This window comes from Notamacropus eugenii, chromosome X (assembly GCF_028372415.1).
Source record: "Notamacropus eugenii isolate mMacEug1 chromosome X, mMacEug1.pri_v2, whole genome shotgun sequence".
Lineage (NCBI taxonomy): Eukaryota > Metazoa > Chordata > Mammalia > Diprotodontia > Macropodidae > Notamacropus > Notamacropus eugenii.
The window spans coordinates 55,001,252-55,020,015 of NC_092879.1; the positions used below are offsets into that span (position 1 = coordinate 55,001,252).

General features: G+C 42.4%; 1 protein-coding gene across 1 annotated transcript in view; it reads right to left on the bottom strand.

Moving 5' to 3' along the window:
* Window positions 1-2,557: 2,557 nt before the first annotated feature.
* Window positions 2,558-18,764, bottom strand: part of GPC4 (glypican 4) — a 140,307-nt gene continuing 124,100 nt past the window's right edge. Inside the window, exons 4-9 of the mRNA XM_072626753.1 lie at window positions 17,379-17,544; window positions 8,489-8,619; window positions 8,235-8,381; window positions 6,560-6,696; window positions 5,030-5,205; window positions 2,558-4,941 (exon numbers count right to left, since the gene is read on the bottom strand). Of these exons, the coding sequence (XP_072482854.1) occupies window positions 4,730-4,941; window positions 5,030-5,205; window positions 6,560-6,696; window positions 8,235-8,381; window positions 8,489-8,619; window positions 17,379-17,544 (969 nt within the window). The 3' untranslated portion in view covers window positions 2,558-4,729. The remainder of the gene's footprint in view (window positions 4,942-5,029; window positions 5,206-6,559; window positions 6,697-8,234; window positions 8,382-8,488; window positions 8,620-17,378; window positions 17,545-18,764) is intronic.

The window sequence follows — 18,764 nt, forward strand, 5'->3', positions numbered from 1 at the left end:
CCTGATTATTTTTCCATATTCATTTTGTTTTCACTTTATCTAATTCTGTGAAATAAGACATTGGTTTTTGATGAAGACTGCATTAATTCTGCAAGTTAAGTCTGGGAAGTTTGACCATTTTAATTGTATTTGCTTAACTAAACTATGCAAAGGGGATACCATTCCATTTATTCAAATGGTCAAAATTTGTCAAATGGTCAGTTTGTCAAAAACATTCTGAAATTGTCTTTGGGTAGGTCTCGTAGGTTTTGACTATTTAGTGCTGAAATATTGGAAACATTTGTCATTGTTATAAAGGATATTTCTCCATAATTTTATCTTGTTCCTTTATGATGATACCTAGAAATGCAGATGAATTGACTTTATCCTGTTAACTTTACTCAAGGCATTTATTAATGCCATTACTTTTTGCTGATTGTTTGGGGTTTTCTAGATATACAATGATCTAGTTTGCCATCAGAGATACTTTTTTCATTACTTTTCATTTCTTTTTCATGATTTATTACTAAGATTTCTTAAAATAGGATAAATGGGAGGGGCAAAAGTATAAGTCCCTGTTTAAATTTGTTCAGTGTTAAATATATACATATATCTAATACACTCAAATACATACCTTTTCTATAATATCATGGAAAGATGCTTCTATTCCTGTGTTTTAAAAATGTTTATCTTGAGTACCATATTTTGATATATCATGAAGTTCTTTTCTCTTGGTATAATTTGTTATGGATTATTTTTCTCACATTGAACCACCATTTGCTTATCTTAGTCATGAGAGAGCCTTTTTTCCTTTAACATGTTATTAAATTCTGTTTAGGAATATTAATTTAGTATTTAAGTCCTTACTATATTTGATATGTGAAAACTTAAAAAAAAACCTGATTTTACATCCCCATCTTTGAGAATTGAAGGCAGAATGGTACAGCAGAAAGAGCACAGGATAGTTTGAAGTCAGAGGACCTGGGTTCAAATCCCACCTATCACCTGCTAGCTGTGGGACCATAGGCAAGTCATTTAAGTTCTCTGTGCCCCCGTTTCCTCATCTTTAAAATGAGAATTGGAATGGTCTTTATGTTACATCCAAATCAATGACCCTATGGATTCAGTCCAATTAGGGCTGGGACCTCTAATGATCCCTCCAGCTCAGAGAAGTCCCCGTGTTGTTGAACTCCCAAGTCAATGCAGCTTTTCAGGCCTATACTGAACCATTAATATTGGGATAGATTTATGTTTCAAATGGATTTACCCTAGCCTTAGCCATTGGCTCTCCCCACTTGGTTAAATACACACACACACACACACACATACACACATGCATGCATGCACATGAACACACTTTTTGGAATGCACAGAATTTGTAAGTAACTTTAGAAAACAAAGAGCTCATATGCTGTAGATGGTCCTTGGAAAAAGCCTACTCCAGTAGAATTTAAATTCAATAATATAGGGATTATTTTGCTTTTCTTTGTGACCTTAGCATGTAGTATGATTTCCTTACACATAGTAGGTGTTTCCAGGGCTTTTTCTGTCACTTGACTCTCTGTACACCCCACTTGCCTTGGGATGACAACATTTTTTAGCAGAAAGAATACCATGTTTGGAGTTGGATGACTAAGATTTGAATCTTGGTTCTGTGAGTGTAGAATGAGTTTGATTTTCCTCCTCTGTAAAATGAATTGGACTAGCCAATCTCCAAGGTGCCTTTGAGCTCTAAGTCCCTATAGAATGTAAGGGACTGTTTTGAATTTGTCTTTGAATTCCCAGTGATGACTCCGTGCATAGCAGGTAATCAATAAATGGATGTTGAATTAAATCTTAAGACTTCATGTTTGTTTCCCCTGGTGCTGCCAGCCTTCCAGCTGGTGAGAAGTCCAAGCGATCTCTGTGTAGCCCTAATGGGAAATATCTGTAAAACCAGCCCATCTCTGATTTATTGCAGGGTTCAAGTTAAAAAGCAAGAGATGATTTAAATAATAAATGAGTATGGGAAAAGGAATGCAAAGAAATGAGGGAAAACAATATTGCCAACACAAACGACCAAGAATGGAGCATTTGGAAATGCTGGTGTGCTCAAAAAGTGGCCTGAAAGCAAACAGCTGTACAGAGTTCAAAGTTGGAACTAAAAAACAATCAAACTGGGTCCATAGGGATAGGCTCTCTTAAGCTCCATTTGATAGATCAGATTAATTTAAAGGTAAAAACAGACTAGGTGAAAAAAGGAAATTCCTTATGGCCAAAGAAAGTTACACAAGTCTTAGCGTCTTTTCTAATTTCTAACAAGACAACTTAGTTCTTTATGAACCTTACTGGTCCCTGCCCACTCCCCCAAAGTTCTTCTGTGCTTCACTGTAATGGGGAGGCATCCTTGGTGTCTTGCTCGCAGACCCCAGGCTCTGCCCAATGCTACCAAGGTGGAAAGATTGTAATACTCCTCTTTGGAGGAAGGAGACACACCACTCATGGAATTGTGAATATCCGAAGTACATCATTTGCATATACCCTTTTCAATGTTACATAGGTGAGAATTTTTTTTTATGAAAGAAAAAAGCCACACCAGTTGGAATATGCCTATTTTATTAACATCATGCTTTAATAAATAACTGGCTACATCTAATAAAATTAAGCCTCTGTTTACAACAGCCCCAAATATTCCATTTTCCCCATTTTGCAGACAATTAGTGTAAAACGGTGAATGAAATGTTGACCCTGAGCTATCAAGTAATTATGCTTCAATACAAAAATAGAGAATTATTCTCACATGACCGAAGGCATGCACAATGACCAACAAAACTCTTTCTAGGTTCTAGATTCTGTGTCATTGGTTAGATTCCTAAAGGGTGTCAAAAACTGGAAGAGACTTGCAGATCATTTTTAGTCTTTGTGCGGACTTGCTAACTATTTTGAAGGTTATCTGTTATGCCTTTCATATTCTTATGAGTTGCCACATGGCCTTCAGTCCGATTTAGGGATAAGAAGAAAGGATTCTTCTGGAGCCAAGGCTGTGATTATTCTTCTGAGGGGCCATGAGAAAGAAGAGTCTTTCCCAAGGTACCCTAAGGACTGCAGATCACCCGTGAGGTGTGGTCTGTTGGCTCTACTTATTTTCCAGAACTGGGCACTAAGGTCATGCTAAAATGGTTTCAGATTTGTTGGCTGCAACACGGCTGCTGTACCGTACCACTGGCTTATTAATCAGAGGGCCAGGGCAGTGTAGAGGGGGAGACCCTCAAATAAGCCACCTTACAATCTCTGAGAATGAAGATCTCTCAATGGAATTCATACAAGCATTTGCAACTGAATGCTGACTGCTGCTGCCTCCAATCCATGCTGCTTCAAGGGCAAGGTTGTGGGCTCAATTCTTACTACAGAGCAGAGAGATAGCCTTGCCTTGTTCCCCCATCCTGCACTGGATTAGGGAGGTTCCTTCTTATCACTGCTAGCCATGTATAAAACACATACCCCTGGTCTAGAGGGGGATCAGGAGAAAATGAGCCTGTGGCAAGACCATCCCTCCTCTAGCACTAACAATTTCAAGTGCATGCCCTCCTGATACAGTGGCAAGGGTTCTACAAGGCCACATGACTGCATTTATTACTTGTCCATGTTTATGTAAAAAAAAATCTGAGGTTTAGACATACGGACATACTAAATGCCTTAAAAGCTTTTGAAGGGAGAACTATCTGGAACTATGAAGAGAACTTGTCTTGATCCTTCCACTTGGCTAGCACCCTCATCTGAAAATTATTTTATTTACTTATCTGTGCAGTTACCTCCCCCCAAAGCCCACAACTGACTATAAACTCCTCAAGGGCAGGGGCTGGTTCATTTTTGCCTGGTATCCCTAGTGTCTGGCACAGCAACTGGCACATAATAGGTGCTTAGTAAATGCTTGTTGAATTGAATTGAGATCAAATGGGAAAACTTAAGTGAGTTTCACTTTAATTACAAGAGATTTCAGGGAATGGCCCACAGATCTTAGCTTATGCAAAACTGGGACTCAGCAGCCTCTTCCAATAACCAGCTATAAATGAAGTCTATATAACCTGTTCCTGGCATTAATGCTTTATACAATCGGGCATATGGCTCCCTAGCCAATTATGCCTTCACATTTGGCTCTACTGTATAATAGAAAACAAATTACCTTCCACTTCTCTCCAGATAAAGCAACTACCATAATGTGGCTAAATGGAAATGTTGCTGTGTAAAACATCTTTCTGCTGGCCGGGTGGTTTTTTTGTTTTGTTTCATTCTGAATATGCTAAGTAAAACCTGCCCCCGTACTGCAAATGCAGATTTCCAAAAGGCGGGTTTATCTCATGCCAAGAGGGGACCCTGGTTTCCTTTTAAGAAACGCAGTGAGATCTTAAATGGAAAGAAAGGGAAGAAAAAAGAAGCAAACAACCCCACAAACAAAACAAAAAACCAATAGAGTGATTCAAACAAACGCACAGCTAGCTACAGCTTGGTATATACACTTTGTCAGCCACATTGAACAATGCTTCTTGGGTGAGCAGGACTGACTCTGAGTCTAAGTCCTCCTTTCACCCACCCAAAACAGTGAATGAAAAAACCAGGTTGCCATTTTAATTAAATCAATGGCCATAAAAGTAAAAACTGTACACGGTTGTCCATTAATTTAAAAAGCCAAGTCACTAGGATGGCATAAAAAGTGAAAACTGGCGTGCCTTTTAGCATGGGTAGTGAAAGTCTGTTGTTCAAAGTGGTTGAATTATCTCCATTGTCTTTGCATAGCCAAGAACAAGAGGCAAAGGGCTGGGGCAGCGTGTGACCAGCAAATGGTGCTGGCAGCTGAGTTTTCAACCGCATTTTTACCATTAACCACTGTTTTCCCCACACTGTCAGTCACGTTGAACTCAAACTCTGAAGGGCATTGCTGATACTCACAGCCACTACCACTGCCTTCGCCACTGCTCTCATCACCTAGGAGGAACAAAACACACAGGTTTGTTGGGGATTCTCTTCACCATGAAAGGTATCCACCAGTAACCCCTGAGGCAAAGCAACCTACTAATATCAATGAAGTCCACATCATTGCCATTGTAGGCATTCTTCATTTTGCTGGTCATTATCTGGAGAGCCATGATTTGGCGGCGGATCACCATGTCTGGCTTGGTGATGTCAACTTCAACCTCAGGATTATTTCCTTGGTTGGCTAATCCATTTCCAGTCACTGCTAAGAGATACCTAAAACAAAAGTCAATCCCAGTTGAGAGAAACAGTAAAGTATAAGAGTCCATATGATCAAGTCACGTTAAGTCTATTGATAACTATCAACTTGTACCTGGATATTCTCTTTCAAAAATCTTCCCCCTGTCCCTAAAACAAAACTGAAGAAAATTATATACACACACACACACATGTGTGTAATATATATGTATGTATATATATAAACATACACATATATATGTATGACCAGAACACAGAAATCTGATTATTTACATGAACATTTACAAAGACTCTTTTAAGGCTTCTCACATATGTTTCTTCAAGCATATTTAGCGGATAGTGCATATATCATTTCCATTTTACAGAGAGGCTTAAAACGTTAAAAGAATTGCCCAGGGTTGTGTAACTAGTGAACATGGAAGCCAGGATTAAAATTCAGGTCTCTCTTGACTCTAAGCCCACCCAGTGCCCTTTTGATTATCACAGCGCCTACCTTTGATAGCCTTATTTTAAGGTATGTCCCGTTTGCACACTGTACATTCCAACCCACCTTAACAGAAAACCCCCTGCTCCCAAACCCTGTCTTGATCCCATCATGCATTTGTGTAGGATGGATTCCTCCTCTCCATGCCCGCCTATTCCAAGAATCTCCTCCAGTATCCAGCTCAGGTTCTGTTTCTTCATGAATCCTTCTCTAATCTCCTCCAAACCGACATCATCTCCCCTCATCCCTTCTTCTTGATGCCTTCCTCCCAAATAAAACCCAATTTGTGGAAAAATCTTACCCCTTCCCTTTTCCCACTAGACTGTGAGTTCCTTGAGGTCAGGGACATGTTATTTCTTTGCCTGTCTTTCTTTAGCATCTGAGTGCAGGGTCCCAAACACAGTAGTGTTTTAATAAACTTCTGGTGAACTGAACTTGCTGCCTTTGCTCTTAAATCCTCACACTAATCAACAGACACTTAACTAACTGTAGAACTATGGGCAAGTGGCTTCACTGATATGAGTCACAGTTTCCCCATCTGTAAAATGAGGGAAGAAATACCTGCCTGTACCTAATATGAGGAAAACACTCTGGATGTACTTTTGTTCTGCTATTTTTCAGTCATGTTGGACTCTTCATGACCCCTTGTGGGGTTTTCTTGGCAAAAATACTGGAGTGGTTTGCCATTTCCTTCTCCAGCTCATTTTACAGATGAGGAAACTGAGGCAAGCAGGTTTAAGTGTACTTACAAGTGCTATAGACATGGGAACCAGTATCATGACTACTTCTAGGGTTGGCTTCAGAGTTCTTCTACCTATAACTTGGCCAAACCTCTCCCCCAAACCTCCCAAAAATAAAAGCTGGGCCATTGTGTGTGACCATCCCAACCTGCTCTTTGCATTTCCATTCCAGCATTCGTCCTCACTGATATGCTCAGGTGCCATCTTCTCATCATTACACATGGTGCTTGGGAGGGAGGACCAGAACTTTTTGGCCTGCTTTAATTTCTCCTTGACATCTGTAACCTGGTAAAAACAAGCTCTTGTGTGAATCACAATACCACCCTCTCCTCCTCCTGATACCATAAGGGAAAAAACACCTCTGGATAAAATCAAATCCAACTTCAAAAGCTTTTAGAATGGGTGAATATCATAAAGCTAGCATGAGGAGGAAATAACTTTCATGTTGGTGCTTTCATTAGCACTCCAGAGAGGTAGGGGCCAAATGAAATACACTGTGATTGCTACCATCAGCTGGGGGAAGGAAGGAAGGAAGGAAGGAAGGAAGGAAGGAAGGAAGGAAGGAAGGAAGGAAGGAAGGAAGGAAGGAAGGAAGGAAGGAAGGAAGGAAGGAAAGGAAGGAAAGGAAGGAAAGGAAGGAAAGGAAGGAAAGGAAGGAAAGGAAGGAAGGAAAGGAAGGAAGGAAGGAAGGAAGGAAGGAAGGAAGGAAGGAAGGAAGGAAAGGAAGGAAAGGAAGGAAAGGAAGGAAGGAAGGAAGGAAGGAAGGAAGGAAGGAAGGAAGGAAGGAAGGAAGGAAAGAAAGGAAGGAAGGGAGAAGGGAAGGAAGGAAAGGAAGGAAGGAAGGAAGGAAGGAAAGGAAGGGAAGGAAGGGAGGCACTATTACTGGTGGACAATTGATCTGACCTCAGAATAGCCAGTTTCAACCTTGTTGCTATTAGGTGGCTATGGTCACTTGGACCAGTTTATTGGATAAAATTTAGAGTTGGAAGGAAACTCAGTAGTATATGGAGCATTGCACTTGTAGAAGGACCTGGAGAAGACTGGAGGGGGTAGGGAAACAGGAACATGCTAGCTGTCCAAGTATTTGAAGGGAATTCACAAAGAAGTATGATCAGACTTGTTCTGCTTGGCTCCAGAGGGTAAGAGATGCAAAGGAGGCAGATCTAAAGTTAGCTATAAGGAAAATCTTAACAAGAACTGTCCAGAGGAGGAATGAGCTGATTTGGGAGGTAGTAGTTTCTTTCTCACTGGATATTGTTAAGCAAACACTGGGCAACTGAATTAGGGAGAGGGGAGGCTGGAGAGGAGATTTCTATTCATGATATTCTATTCATTAAGTTTCCTTGCTGTGGGCCAAAATCTCCATGGGCCTCAGTGATGGTAGGTTTAAGTTTTCCTGCCCTGCTCATCTTATTTGCTGTGGTCACATACTTGGCATTTCTCCTGGTGATAGGGCCAGTCTTCTGCTAAAGACTAAATCCATAGTGCCAAGGTCATTGAGTTCTATCTTGTCCTATATTTCTGATCTGAAGATTATCTGAGCCTGCATCCCCAGGGCCAGGTTTGAGAGTTCCTGACATATGATGCTGGGAGTTTGAAGACATTATAAAGTCTGCCACACCAAAGTTTCCCCCATGACTTTTCAAATAAGATAGGAACAGTAAGGAGAGGCAGCTTCCTTATGAAGCCTGATGCTCCCACACAATTTCCTGAAAACGTCTCCTTGCTTCTTAAGCTTGCAGAACAAATAATCTGCTGAGGTCCAGTTTACACCTCTATTTTTATTCACCTCACGGATACCCAGCTGGCAAACCCCTACTCACCAATCTATCTAAGCTTGTGCCAGCAGCTGTGGTGGGTCGTTCCTCTGGATTATATGGTCGAAAGCGGGCACTGAAGCCACTTTCAGGAACAGAACGAGAAGCTCGGCCTGCTGGGAGAGCCTTGGGAAGTCCACAACCTTGGAAAACCTGTATCAGATAGATCACAGTTATTTGAGGAGAGGGGAGGACAAAGTCTCCTGAGAAACATGCAAACTATCTCCCCACCATCTAGTTATCCATCCTGGCCTCGTTACCTTCTGAGACACTTGCACACTATTTTCCTGCATGTTCATGATTGCGTCGGAGATCTTCACATCAATGGGATCCATGACTGACTCGATGTTAAAGGGCCCCTCGAGTCTCTCTGCTACCATCAACATAGCATCTAGGCAGGGAAGAGGACGCAGGACAATGTAAAAAAATCAGCACTGTAGGCCTCTGGTAAGCGATCTAGATTTTGAATTATGTGTGCGTGAGTGTGTGTGTGTGTATATATATAATTACTATCTCTCTTTTCTGGAAACGCAGTACTCATACGCTGTACTTTATTCCATTATGCTTTCACATTCTTTCCATGGTACCAAATAAGTATATCACATCTCTCCAAATGCTCATGTTTCTTCAAGACAGCTCACTCTCTAAAGGGGAGACATGGCCAAAAGAACACTTGGTTCTCCCCCATCAAGGCCACCCACAATTGGGCATCTTCCAGCTGCTGTCACGTTAAGAAGTTGCCAGGGACCACATGGCTGACAAACCAAGGGCCATCCCCTGATGTAAGACACAGCAGCAGATTCCCCACAATTCCCTGGGAGGCTTGTCAGACCTTGGAGGTACAGATGCTCACTCTAATTGCATGGGTCAGAAACACGAAGGGCTAGAAAGTGAAACCTGAGACTCATGGACTCTAGGCGAAGCACTAGGAAACTCTGGCTGAGTACAGGAAAGGTGCAGAAATGGAAGTCAGACTGGAAAGTCTCCTTGAAATTTTAAAGAAGGAAAAGAGCAATTTCTGTTCCCAGTGGCAGGGGAGGGGGGAGAAGGACAATACTAACATTAGCTCATCTTCAGACAGGGCTTTAAAGGTTTATAAAAACCCATTCCTTTGTTCCTTAGTGTCAAGGCTGGTTATTTCCTCTTTGTTTTTGCATCCCCAGGGTCTGGCATAGTACCTTGTAGAAGGGGTTAGCTTTCTAATTGCTGCTTGTTGGACTGAAGGCCTTGTAACAACCCTTTGAGGCAGCTGGCACAAATCCTCCCCATTTTACAGATGAGTCGACAGAGGCTCAGAGTTGAACTGACTTACCCATGGTCACATAGCTAGTGAATGTCAGAGCTGGGACATGAACCTGGATCTTAGAGTTATCGGGTCACTCACACTCCTTCCACTGTACTGAGTCTCATTTCCTTATGCCTGAAATAAGGGATAGGGACTGAACCTAGGATGTCATTGCTACAGGGAATTCCCAGATGAGGAATCTCCCTCTACCTATGAAAGTTGGTATCTTCCCTGAAATTTATGGTCTTGAGAAAGTTGCCTAGCATGGTAAGAGGTTAAGTGATTTCCCTAAGGTCACAGATCCAGGTAGGACCTGAACCCAGGGCTTCCAGCTTTCTCTCCTCCAAGGCATGCTCTCTGTACTTGAAATGACCTTCAAGTAAAAAGCCAACCCAATTCAACTTCTGTGGCCTGTGTTCTTTTATCCTATCTTCATATGAAATGGATACTGGATGCAAAATGGGCACAAGCTGATCTCCCCTTGGATAGTTGTGCCATGTGCCACAATTTTACTCCATCAAAACTACTAATCCTTACTCATACCTCCTTGCATGCCTTGAATTTCTGTTGAGGTCAACTAAGCTAGTTGGGTACTGTACCCATTCTGCAGAAGTGAATGACCATCTCTGCATCAGGAAGTCACGAGTCATTGGTTCTCCCTTCTTTGTCAGTTATTCGCTGCGTAATCTTTGAGCAAATGATCTTACCTCTTAGAAATTCTCATTTTACAAATAAGGAAACTACCTCACCAGGTTGTTAGGTTTGAGGATCTCAGAACACTCACATTAGAAGAGACTTGAGAAATCAAACCCCACCTCTACAGTTTTACAGATGGGAAACCTGGGGCCCAGAGATGAAGAAAGGTCACATGGCTAATATACGACAGAGATGGGATGTAAACCCAGATTCTCTGACTCGCCAGTCCAGGATTCTTCACTACACTGCCTTTCTGTTAAGATAATCCAGTAAGAAAATGGAAACGAATGCACTTTATAACCACCAACCACTATGGGAAAGAGAGCTAATGCCAGAACTAGAAACATCAGAGCCAAGTGGTGGGAAATGGGAGAGAGAATGACGGCAAATGTATTTGTTTAAAAAAAAATTCTCCCCTCACAAAACTATCTAATGCATGTCAAGCTACATGGGATTGAACCAAAGATAGCTCCCGTCCACCCCCTATCTCTGATGAATAACCAAAATGCCTGTATTCCTAACATGTCATTGATCATAGGATAATAGATCTAGAGCAAGAAAGATCCTTAGAGGTCACCTGGTCCAACCTCTTCATGTTACAGAGAAGGTAACTGAGGCCTAGAGAGGGGAAGTGACTAGTCCAGGGGATGGGAACCTGCACCCTTGAGGCTACATAGATCCTTAAGTGCAGCTTTTTAACTGAATCCAAATTTTACAGAGCAAAGTCAAAAGACCGCACTTAAGGATCTAGAAGGTCACGTGTGGCCTCAAGGCTGCAGGTTCCTTACCCCTGGACTAGTCCAAGCTCATATATGGGCATCCACATTTAGACACCTCAGAAGTCATGTGGCACAACTGCCTTGTTTTATACAGAAGGGGATGCTTAGACCCAGGGACAACAAAGAGTATAGCTAGAATTCTAACCAGGTCCTTTGACTCCAACTCTGGCACTCCTTCCCCCATATCATTTGGGATTCTTTTTGTGAAGTACTTCAGAGTCTCCCCTTGAAGGGCACCTCTAAGTAAATCCAGGTCACTACTTAACTGACAAGTTGAAATATGCTTATTCATCCAAAATTAGCCCCTGGAATATGCATGATACCACAGTCACCCATCAACTTTCTTCAATTCCAACCTAGAAGAAATTCTCTGTATGGCGTCTCGATGGATGGCTCTTGTCAGCTAACCTGGAATTCAGAGGTCAGAAAGGGTGGATTTCCAGAAACTGCATTTTTTAAAGAAGCGATAACAAAAAAGAATTTCAGCTTGTGTTACTGAGGGACCCCATGAAGTGATAGTCCAAACCAAGGGGAAGATTGCTTGCTGTGAATCTGCCATTGCCTCAGAGGAGAGAAAAATGTCTTTGATATGCCAGCAAAGGGTGACTTTTGTAAACAAGTGGAGTACAACCAAAACAAGTTCATCATTGTCAGGGCACTGGGGCTTTCCCATCTATAAAGATCCCAGCAGAGCTGAGAAGCCATCACTGCCTTTAAAGAAAAATACGACCAATAGACAGATAGGCAAATGTACAAAATACATCTTAAAACCTAGAAACCACACTCCACCTAATCTTGTCCTCATTCTCCCAGGAGCAAGGAACCCCTGCTGTCCCCCATCCCCAATCCCTGATCACTAATGTGTTTGTGAAAAGTAACACCAACAAACCCCAATTCTTCTGGCTGCTTGGAGTCTTAAAAGCTCAGGGCTGGGCAGGCCATACACAAGAGCATGGGAATGTAGGGCGAAGGGGGGCTGCTTTTGTTGCTGCTGGTGCCATAGCATTGCATGGATCACAGCTAAGGAATGCAGAGCCCTGTTTTGGCAGAGAGAGAGAGACAGAGAGTAGAGAGAGGGAGAGAGGGAGGGGGGAGAGAGAGAGGGGAGAAGGAGAAGAGTGGGAGTGCAGGCACTGGCTTCCAGCTGAGTTGCCAGAACTGGTCATACCCAGAGGGCTAATCATGGGCGATCAATGGCAGCTTACTAGTGTGGGCATCAGATATGGCCAAGTGGGTGCCAGCAAAAGTGGGGTGAGAGTTTTTAAGGAAAAAAAAGACACTTAGTTGGGTTTCAGGGTTTAAAAAATTATAATAATAATAATAATTATTATTATTATTATTATTTGTGGGATATCTGACTGGCTCCTGCCTCCTACTAGCATTTGGCTAGTGTTTCTGCCAGCAATCTTAACAGTAAATTCCCTCTGGCAGCAACATTTGACATTATTAATAAAGCTGGCTATAATTCAGGATAATGTTAACACAGCTCTAGTATGTGGCAAAGAAGTTGCACCTAGGTGTAGTCTACAATTTTCTTGAAACTGACTTTTTTTGTGGGGGGGAAGGACATGGAAGGAGAAGGGTTGGATTGGGTTGTTTTTCAACTTCAGCATGCCAACTGATCTCTTAGAAAAATGACCACAAAGTCACAGAATCATAGATTTAGAGCTGGGAGGGCCTTTGGAGGTCCAGTCATCTAGTTGCTTCATTTTCCAGATAAGGAATTGAAACCCTTAGAAATGAAGTGATTTGGCCAAGGTCATACAGTAAACAGCAGGGAGTAGGATTCGAACTTGGGTCTTTGGACTCCAAAAGTCCAAGCTCTTACCACTGCACCACACTGGTTCAGGTCACAAGGTCTTGAGCTGGAAAAGGCCATTGGAGAGTCCTGAATCCAATCCAACATCTTCATCTGACAGAGAAAATCAAGGCCCATGGACACAAAGTAATTGGTCCAGGATCAGATTGGTTGGAACTCCAATGGAGCTGGCTTTCAGGTCCATACCCTGTCCCTTCATGGCTATTTCTACTATGCCAGTCTGATTCTCTGGTTTGTTTTTTTTAAATTGTTAAGTATTTAACACTTTCTCTTTACTAGCAGGGAGGGGTGGGGTAGTAGTGGTGGGCTTAGGATTTAGTTTTGTTCTGCTTGGCCCCCAAAGGGCAGAATGGGGAGCTCTGGGTAAACAACATAGAAAAACAGATGGAAGTTCTTTGTCGGAAAAACCTTCCTCTCAACTGGAGCTGTCCAGAAGTGGAAAGGGTTACCTTGGGGTCCAGTAGGGTACCTGTACAATTTAGATGCCTTCTCGGAGGACTTCCAACCCTGAGGTTGCGATAATAAAGAAATGTGAGTGAAGTCAGTTCATTTCTAAATTATTTTCAAAACTGAGCAGGAATTTAAACCAAATCCTTTCTCAGAGAGATAACTTTATAAATATGGAATAATCAGTATATTAGATGTTAGAGTCCACATGGACAAACTGGCCCATTTGCAAACTGGTCTGCTAATCTGGAAATAAGCTGGTTTCTTCTTAGGTGGGAGGTGGGAAGCCTTTACCTCTCATTTCATCAGCATGGGGAAGTGCCAGTGTGGCAACTTGGTCTATGCAGGTTGGCAACTTATCTGTCATATATGTTTTAGATAAGTACCTAGTGGGGAGGGGGACTAGGAAGTTAATTGACTTGCCCATGCCTACACAGCTTGAGAGAGACAGACAGACAGACACATGGAGATAGAGATGGAGAGAGACAGATGGAGACAGAAGCATAGAGAGATAGAGACAGAGACAGACAGACAGATAGAGGCAGGACTTAAATTCAGGTCTTCCTGCCTTCGAGACTGGCCCCATAGGCCTGATGTTGTACTACCCTGTAAGCATTATTAATCCCATATCACAATCACTGTGTGTATGATTTTCTTCTTGTTTTTGCCTCTGATTTCCTTGCTATGGAACACTTGTATCCCTCCAAATACACAGATCAGTAACTGGTCCATAACTGATAGTTTCAGAAAGTCAATGTACTGAAGAGTGACAAATATCCATTTAATCATACATGGGCCACCAAAGCCTAACCAGCTCCCTCCTTCCCTCACCGCCCCCCAAAAAAATCCTGCTGCAGGCATTTACTAGCTCTGTGACTATGAGTCTCTTAACTTCTCTGAGCCTCCATCCCCTCATCTGTAAAATGGGGGAAATAACAGCACCTAGCTCTTTAATTAGCTTTGTGACCATGGGTCAGGCAGTGAAACTCTCAGAGCCTCAGTTTCCTCCTTTGTAAAACAGCACCTCCCTCACAGGGCCCTTGTTGGTTTCAAATGAGCTAAGTCCTGTAAATGCTAGAAAAATGTGAGCTAGTATGACTGTTCTCATCCTTCTCATTTTGGAGGTATGGATTTTGGATAGAAAGAGCCCTAGGATGAGTTGCTAATCTGCTTGTTTGATGGGGAGCTAAGGGGAGGCTCTAGCACACAGTCCATTCCATGGAACTTGGAAAAAAAAATTACGTCTTTAATTTGGTATAATTCATTTCCTTTCTAATCTTATGCCTATTACTTTATGCATTTAAAAACATGATTCTGAGAAGGAGCCATAGCCTTTACCAGCCTGACTGTCCAAGGTGTCCAGAACCCACAAAAAAGGTACAGGGATGGGGAACCTTGGGCCTCAAGGCCACATGTGGCCCTCTAGGTACTCAAGTGTGACCATTTGACTGAATGAGGATCTAGAGGGCCCAGAGGTTACACATTCCCCACCCCTGGTAAGAGCTCCAGATGCAGAGGATATGGGTAATTTCTGCTGGGTCTATCCTATTCTGTTCATTTATTCCACTGAGTCATAATCTAGTCAAGCTCTTCACAAGCCTTTTTGTATAGAAAAAAGTTTTCCCTCCACACCAGCACAGACATGTGTCTTTCTCAGGAAGGAAAGTGATTTTCTTTGCATGGTGCCTCTAATCATCAGAAACCCTCATCTTCTTCAGCCTCTCTGTCTGCATGGAAGAACAAAAGGCTGTTACTCAACTTAACCCCATAATCCATTTTAAATTAGACAAAAAATATCTCTTGACCATCCATTAACAGCCAAATAATAACTTGTAAAGAGAGAGGGACCTGAGAGTAGGAATGTGTAAATTGCAACTAAATTCTACAACTCTGGACCAGATTAATTAAAACTTTGTGAAATTTTCATTTAATAAAAGGCATTAGAGATGAATGCCATTGATTTCACTTGGTCTTTGACTTTGGTTGATTTGAAATAAAGCACATTACACCCATTAAATGGAAATGAATTTGAAAAACAATCAAACACCTCAGACACTGAGATAAAACCACCGAAAATGACTGAAGAAAATGGTTAGAGAAGTCTGTAATTTCCCATGTGGGTTTAATTTTCATTCTTAAAAGAAATTTCATATGATTTATTTTAACGAAGCAAAACAAGAAATTCCTCCCTTGGTTGTGATGAACATTTTGGATCCACTTGACCGGTGGAAAATGCTAATGCTGGATCCTGGAGGATGCTCTGGATCTGGAGGCAGTATGGGGCAGGAGGAAGAGCCCTGACTGGAGTCTGCCCCTTACTAGCCAAGTGATATTGGGCCAGTCACCTAAACTCTCTGGGCCTTCAGTGTCCTCCTCTGTAAAATGAAGAGGTTAGACTGTATGACCTCTGAGGTCCCTTCCAGCTCTGGAGCTAGGATTCTATGTGTGACCTTGGAAAAATTCCTTCCCCTCTCTGGCCTCAGTTTCCCCCTCAGTAAATGAAGTGTTTGAACTAGAAGGCCTCTGAGATTCTTCCAGCTTTAGGTGGAGTATCTTGTGCGTGACCTTGGGCAAGTGACTTCCTTTCCCTGGACCTGTTTCCTTTTCTGTGAAATGAAAGGGATTAATTGTTTTCTGTATCCTCTGTCTGAAATTGTCCTGGATCGGGTATTTTTGGCCCTGTGGCCTCCACAGACTTTTGATTTTCAGGTCCCTGTGCTTGGTGCTCAACATGGACAACAGTTCTGCTGAAATCTCACCTTCCAAGTCTCCCCCCACTTCCTATTCCCAAGGCCAACTTCTACCCACAGCAGGAATTCTATCTCTTGTAGCTAATTTACTGATGCACTTTCAAAGAGAGTTAATATGACAGTTAGCTCCTGGGAAGATGAAAGGCCTCCTTCGCTCTGCCTTACTCCCTCTACTGCTGAACACCAACCAACAAATTGTACGCACATTGCCATGATAAGCAAAGACTTACAAAGTATGCCAAATTCTACAATTAAGCCAATGTGACTGAATGAGGGAGCAAAGACGAGTTTTGTTGCTTTAAACTAAAGAATCTTGGAATTTGAGTTGGAAGAAGCTTCTGTGGCCATTTAGTTCAACCCAGAGTCAAAATGAACACACACTAAAACATACCCATTGCAGGGGAAGACAGCATAAGATCATTAGACTTAAGCTGCAAGGAATCTTGGAGGTCATCTAATCCAACTCCCTCATTTACAGAAGGGGAAACTGAGGACCAGAGAGGGGAAGGGACTTGTCCAAGGTCACACATAAGATCCTAGCTCTTGAACTGGAAGGGACTTCAGAGGCCATACATTCCAACCCTCTCATTTCACAGAGGAAGAAACTGAGGCTCAGGTAGGTAGGACACCATTCTTTGACTCCAATCCCTGTACTATTTACATTCAATTCTATCTCCTTACTTGAACCTTTCATACCTAAATTATAGACACATAATGTCAGTGACAGAAGGCCTCATAGAGATCATCTAGTACTAGCCCCTTACTTTACAGATGGGGAAACTAAAGCCAAGAGAGGGTAAGGGAGCTGTTCAAGGTCAGGCAGGAGACTAGAGCCCAGGTCTCCTGAGACCAAACATAAAACATGCAAAGTCAGCACTCAGAAAAAAAGGCTTTTGGTGCAGCTACCTGGCACAGTGGATGGAGTACCGGCTCTGGCATCAGGAGCACCTGAGTTCAAATCCAGCCTCAGACACTTCCTAGCTGTGTGACCCCAGGCAAGTCACCTAACCCCAATTGCTTTGGATGATGAAACACCATTGCTTCCTTTGGATGGGGCTCTGTAGTTACAGCATAATACTGTACTTTCAAATCTGATCACCTCATCTGTCAAGAAATCTAGCCTGCAACTTCCAAGTCCAACATGCATGACTAAAAAATGGACTTTAACAAGGGACACTTCAAGTTAGTGGAGTTGGCATCATCTTTCCTTCTTTTTTTCCATTTCTGTTCATTTAAGTGATCACTTTTGGTAGGAATGAAATAAATGTAGGTATAGTTGGCATCACCTATCACTATAGCATTCCTGGGGCCTGGAAAAGGGTAGCCTACTTCAGCATCATCCACAAGGCAAACCTATAAGTGCCATATTCTCACCTATGAAATTGTTCCACTCCGAATCCAGATCTCCTTGGTTGGCCAAACAGCCTCTCATGACGTTGGAACAGTAGTTAGAACAAGGCTTCACAGTCACCAGGCCTCGGCAGTGGGAACAGTAGGTCATTTTCAGGAGGGCATGTGAACAGGAAGTTGTGGGATTGACCTTAGGAACAAGAGAGGGGAAGAGGAAAAAAAATCACACAATTGTGTTAAAATCTAACTAGCCAAGAGAGGAAAAGCATATTTTCATTCATTGATAATTTCTTTTGCCTCAATACCTGAGAAACATTCCTCTCCCCTTGGCCCTGGATTGATATGTTGTAGAATGTCTGGCACGTAGCAGATGGTTAATAAGTATTTGATTCACTGATTAGCTTTGGAGTCAAGAAGACCAGAGTTCAAATCCTGCCTCTGACACTAGCTGGGTCATTATGGGCATGTCATTTTTACTGCTCAGTTTCTACATCTGGAATCAGTGGGTTATACGAGATCACTAAGATCACTCTCAGCTCTAACTGATTCCCAGGAAGGTTCTGTAGGTGCAGTGACTTACACACAGTAGCTGTTTAATGTTGAAATGCAGCTGTCTAAAACTGAAATGGGTTACCTCAGTTGGTCTCCAAATGGAGGCTGGATTACTTCTTAGAGAAACTTCCTATTTTGATATGGGTTGAAGGGTTGAAAAAGATGCTCTTGATCATCCCTTTCAATGCCATGATGCTGACTGTCTAACCCAACACAAGCAAATATCTATTAAGCAGCTATTATGAATGAGGAAGGTCCTGTGCTTAGCTCACAATCTTACATTTTGCTGGGGTGGGGGAGGAGGGATATACATATTCAAATAACTATGACGCAGTGGAGAAGTGATGAGTCAAAGAAGGAATCCAGAGAAATCAGAGAAGGAGTGGATCAGTGTGGGGCTGGGGGGCAAGGAGGGTGTAATGGAGACTGGAAGTAGCACCTAAGTTAATCTTTGAAGAAAATAAGAAGGATGTCAATGTATGGAGAATGAGAGATGATTGGGGGTGGGGTGGGCTGGGAGGCTATTTGGCTCTTCTATATTTGGAATATCTTCAAGGAATGGAAGAAAGCACGGAGACTTGAGACAACAGGGGACTGAGTCTATTTGGGAAGGAGGGGATGTAATACCGAGTGCTTGGTTTTCACATTTGTTTAGAAGGAAGGGGATAAAATCAAGGAATTGCACTTCTGAACAAATTGAGGATACCATGTTTGCAACCTCGAATCAAAGAATCCTGGAGCTGAAGGGGGCTTGGAGGTCACTGGAGCTCCCCGCCCACAGCCCTTTCCTTAGACTTCCTAAAGCCTAGAATGTACTCCTCTCTGTTTTGTTTAAATGTAGGAAAAAGGAGAACATTC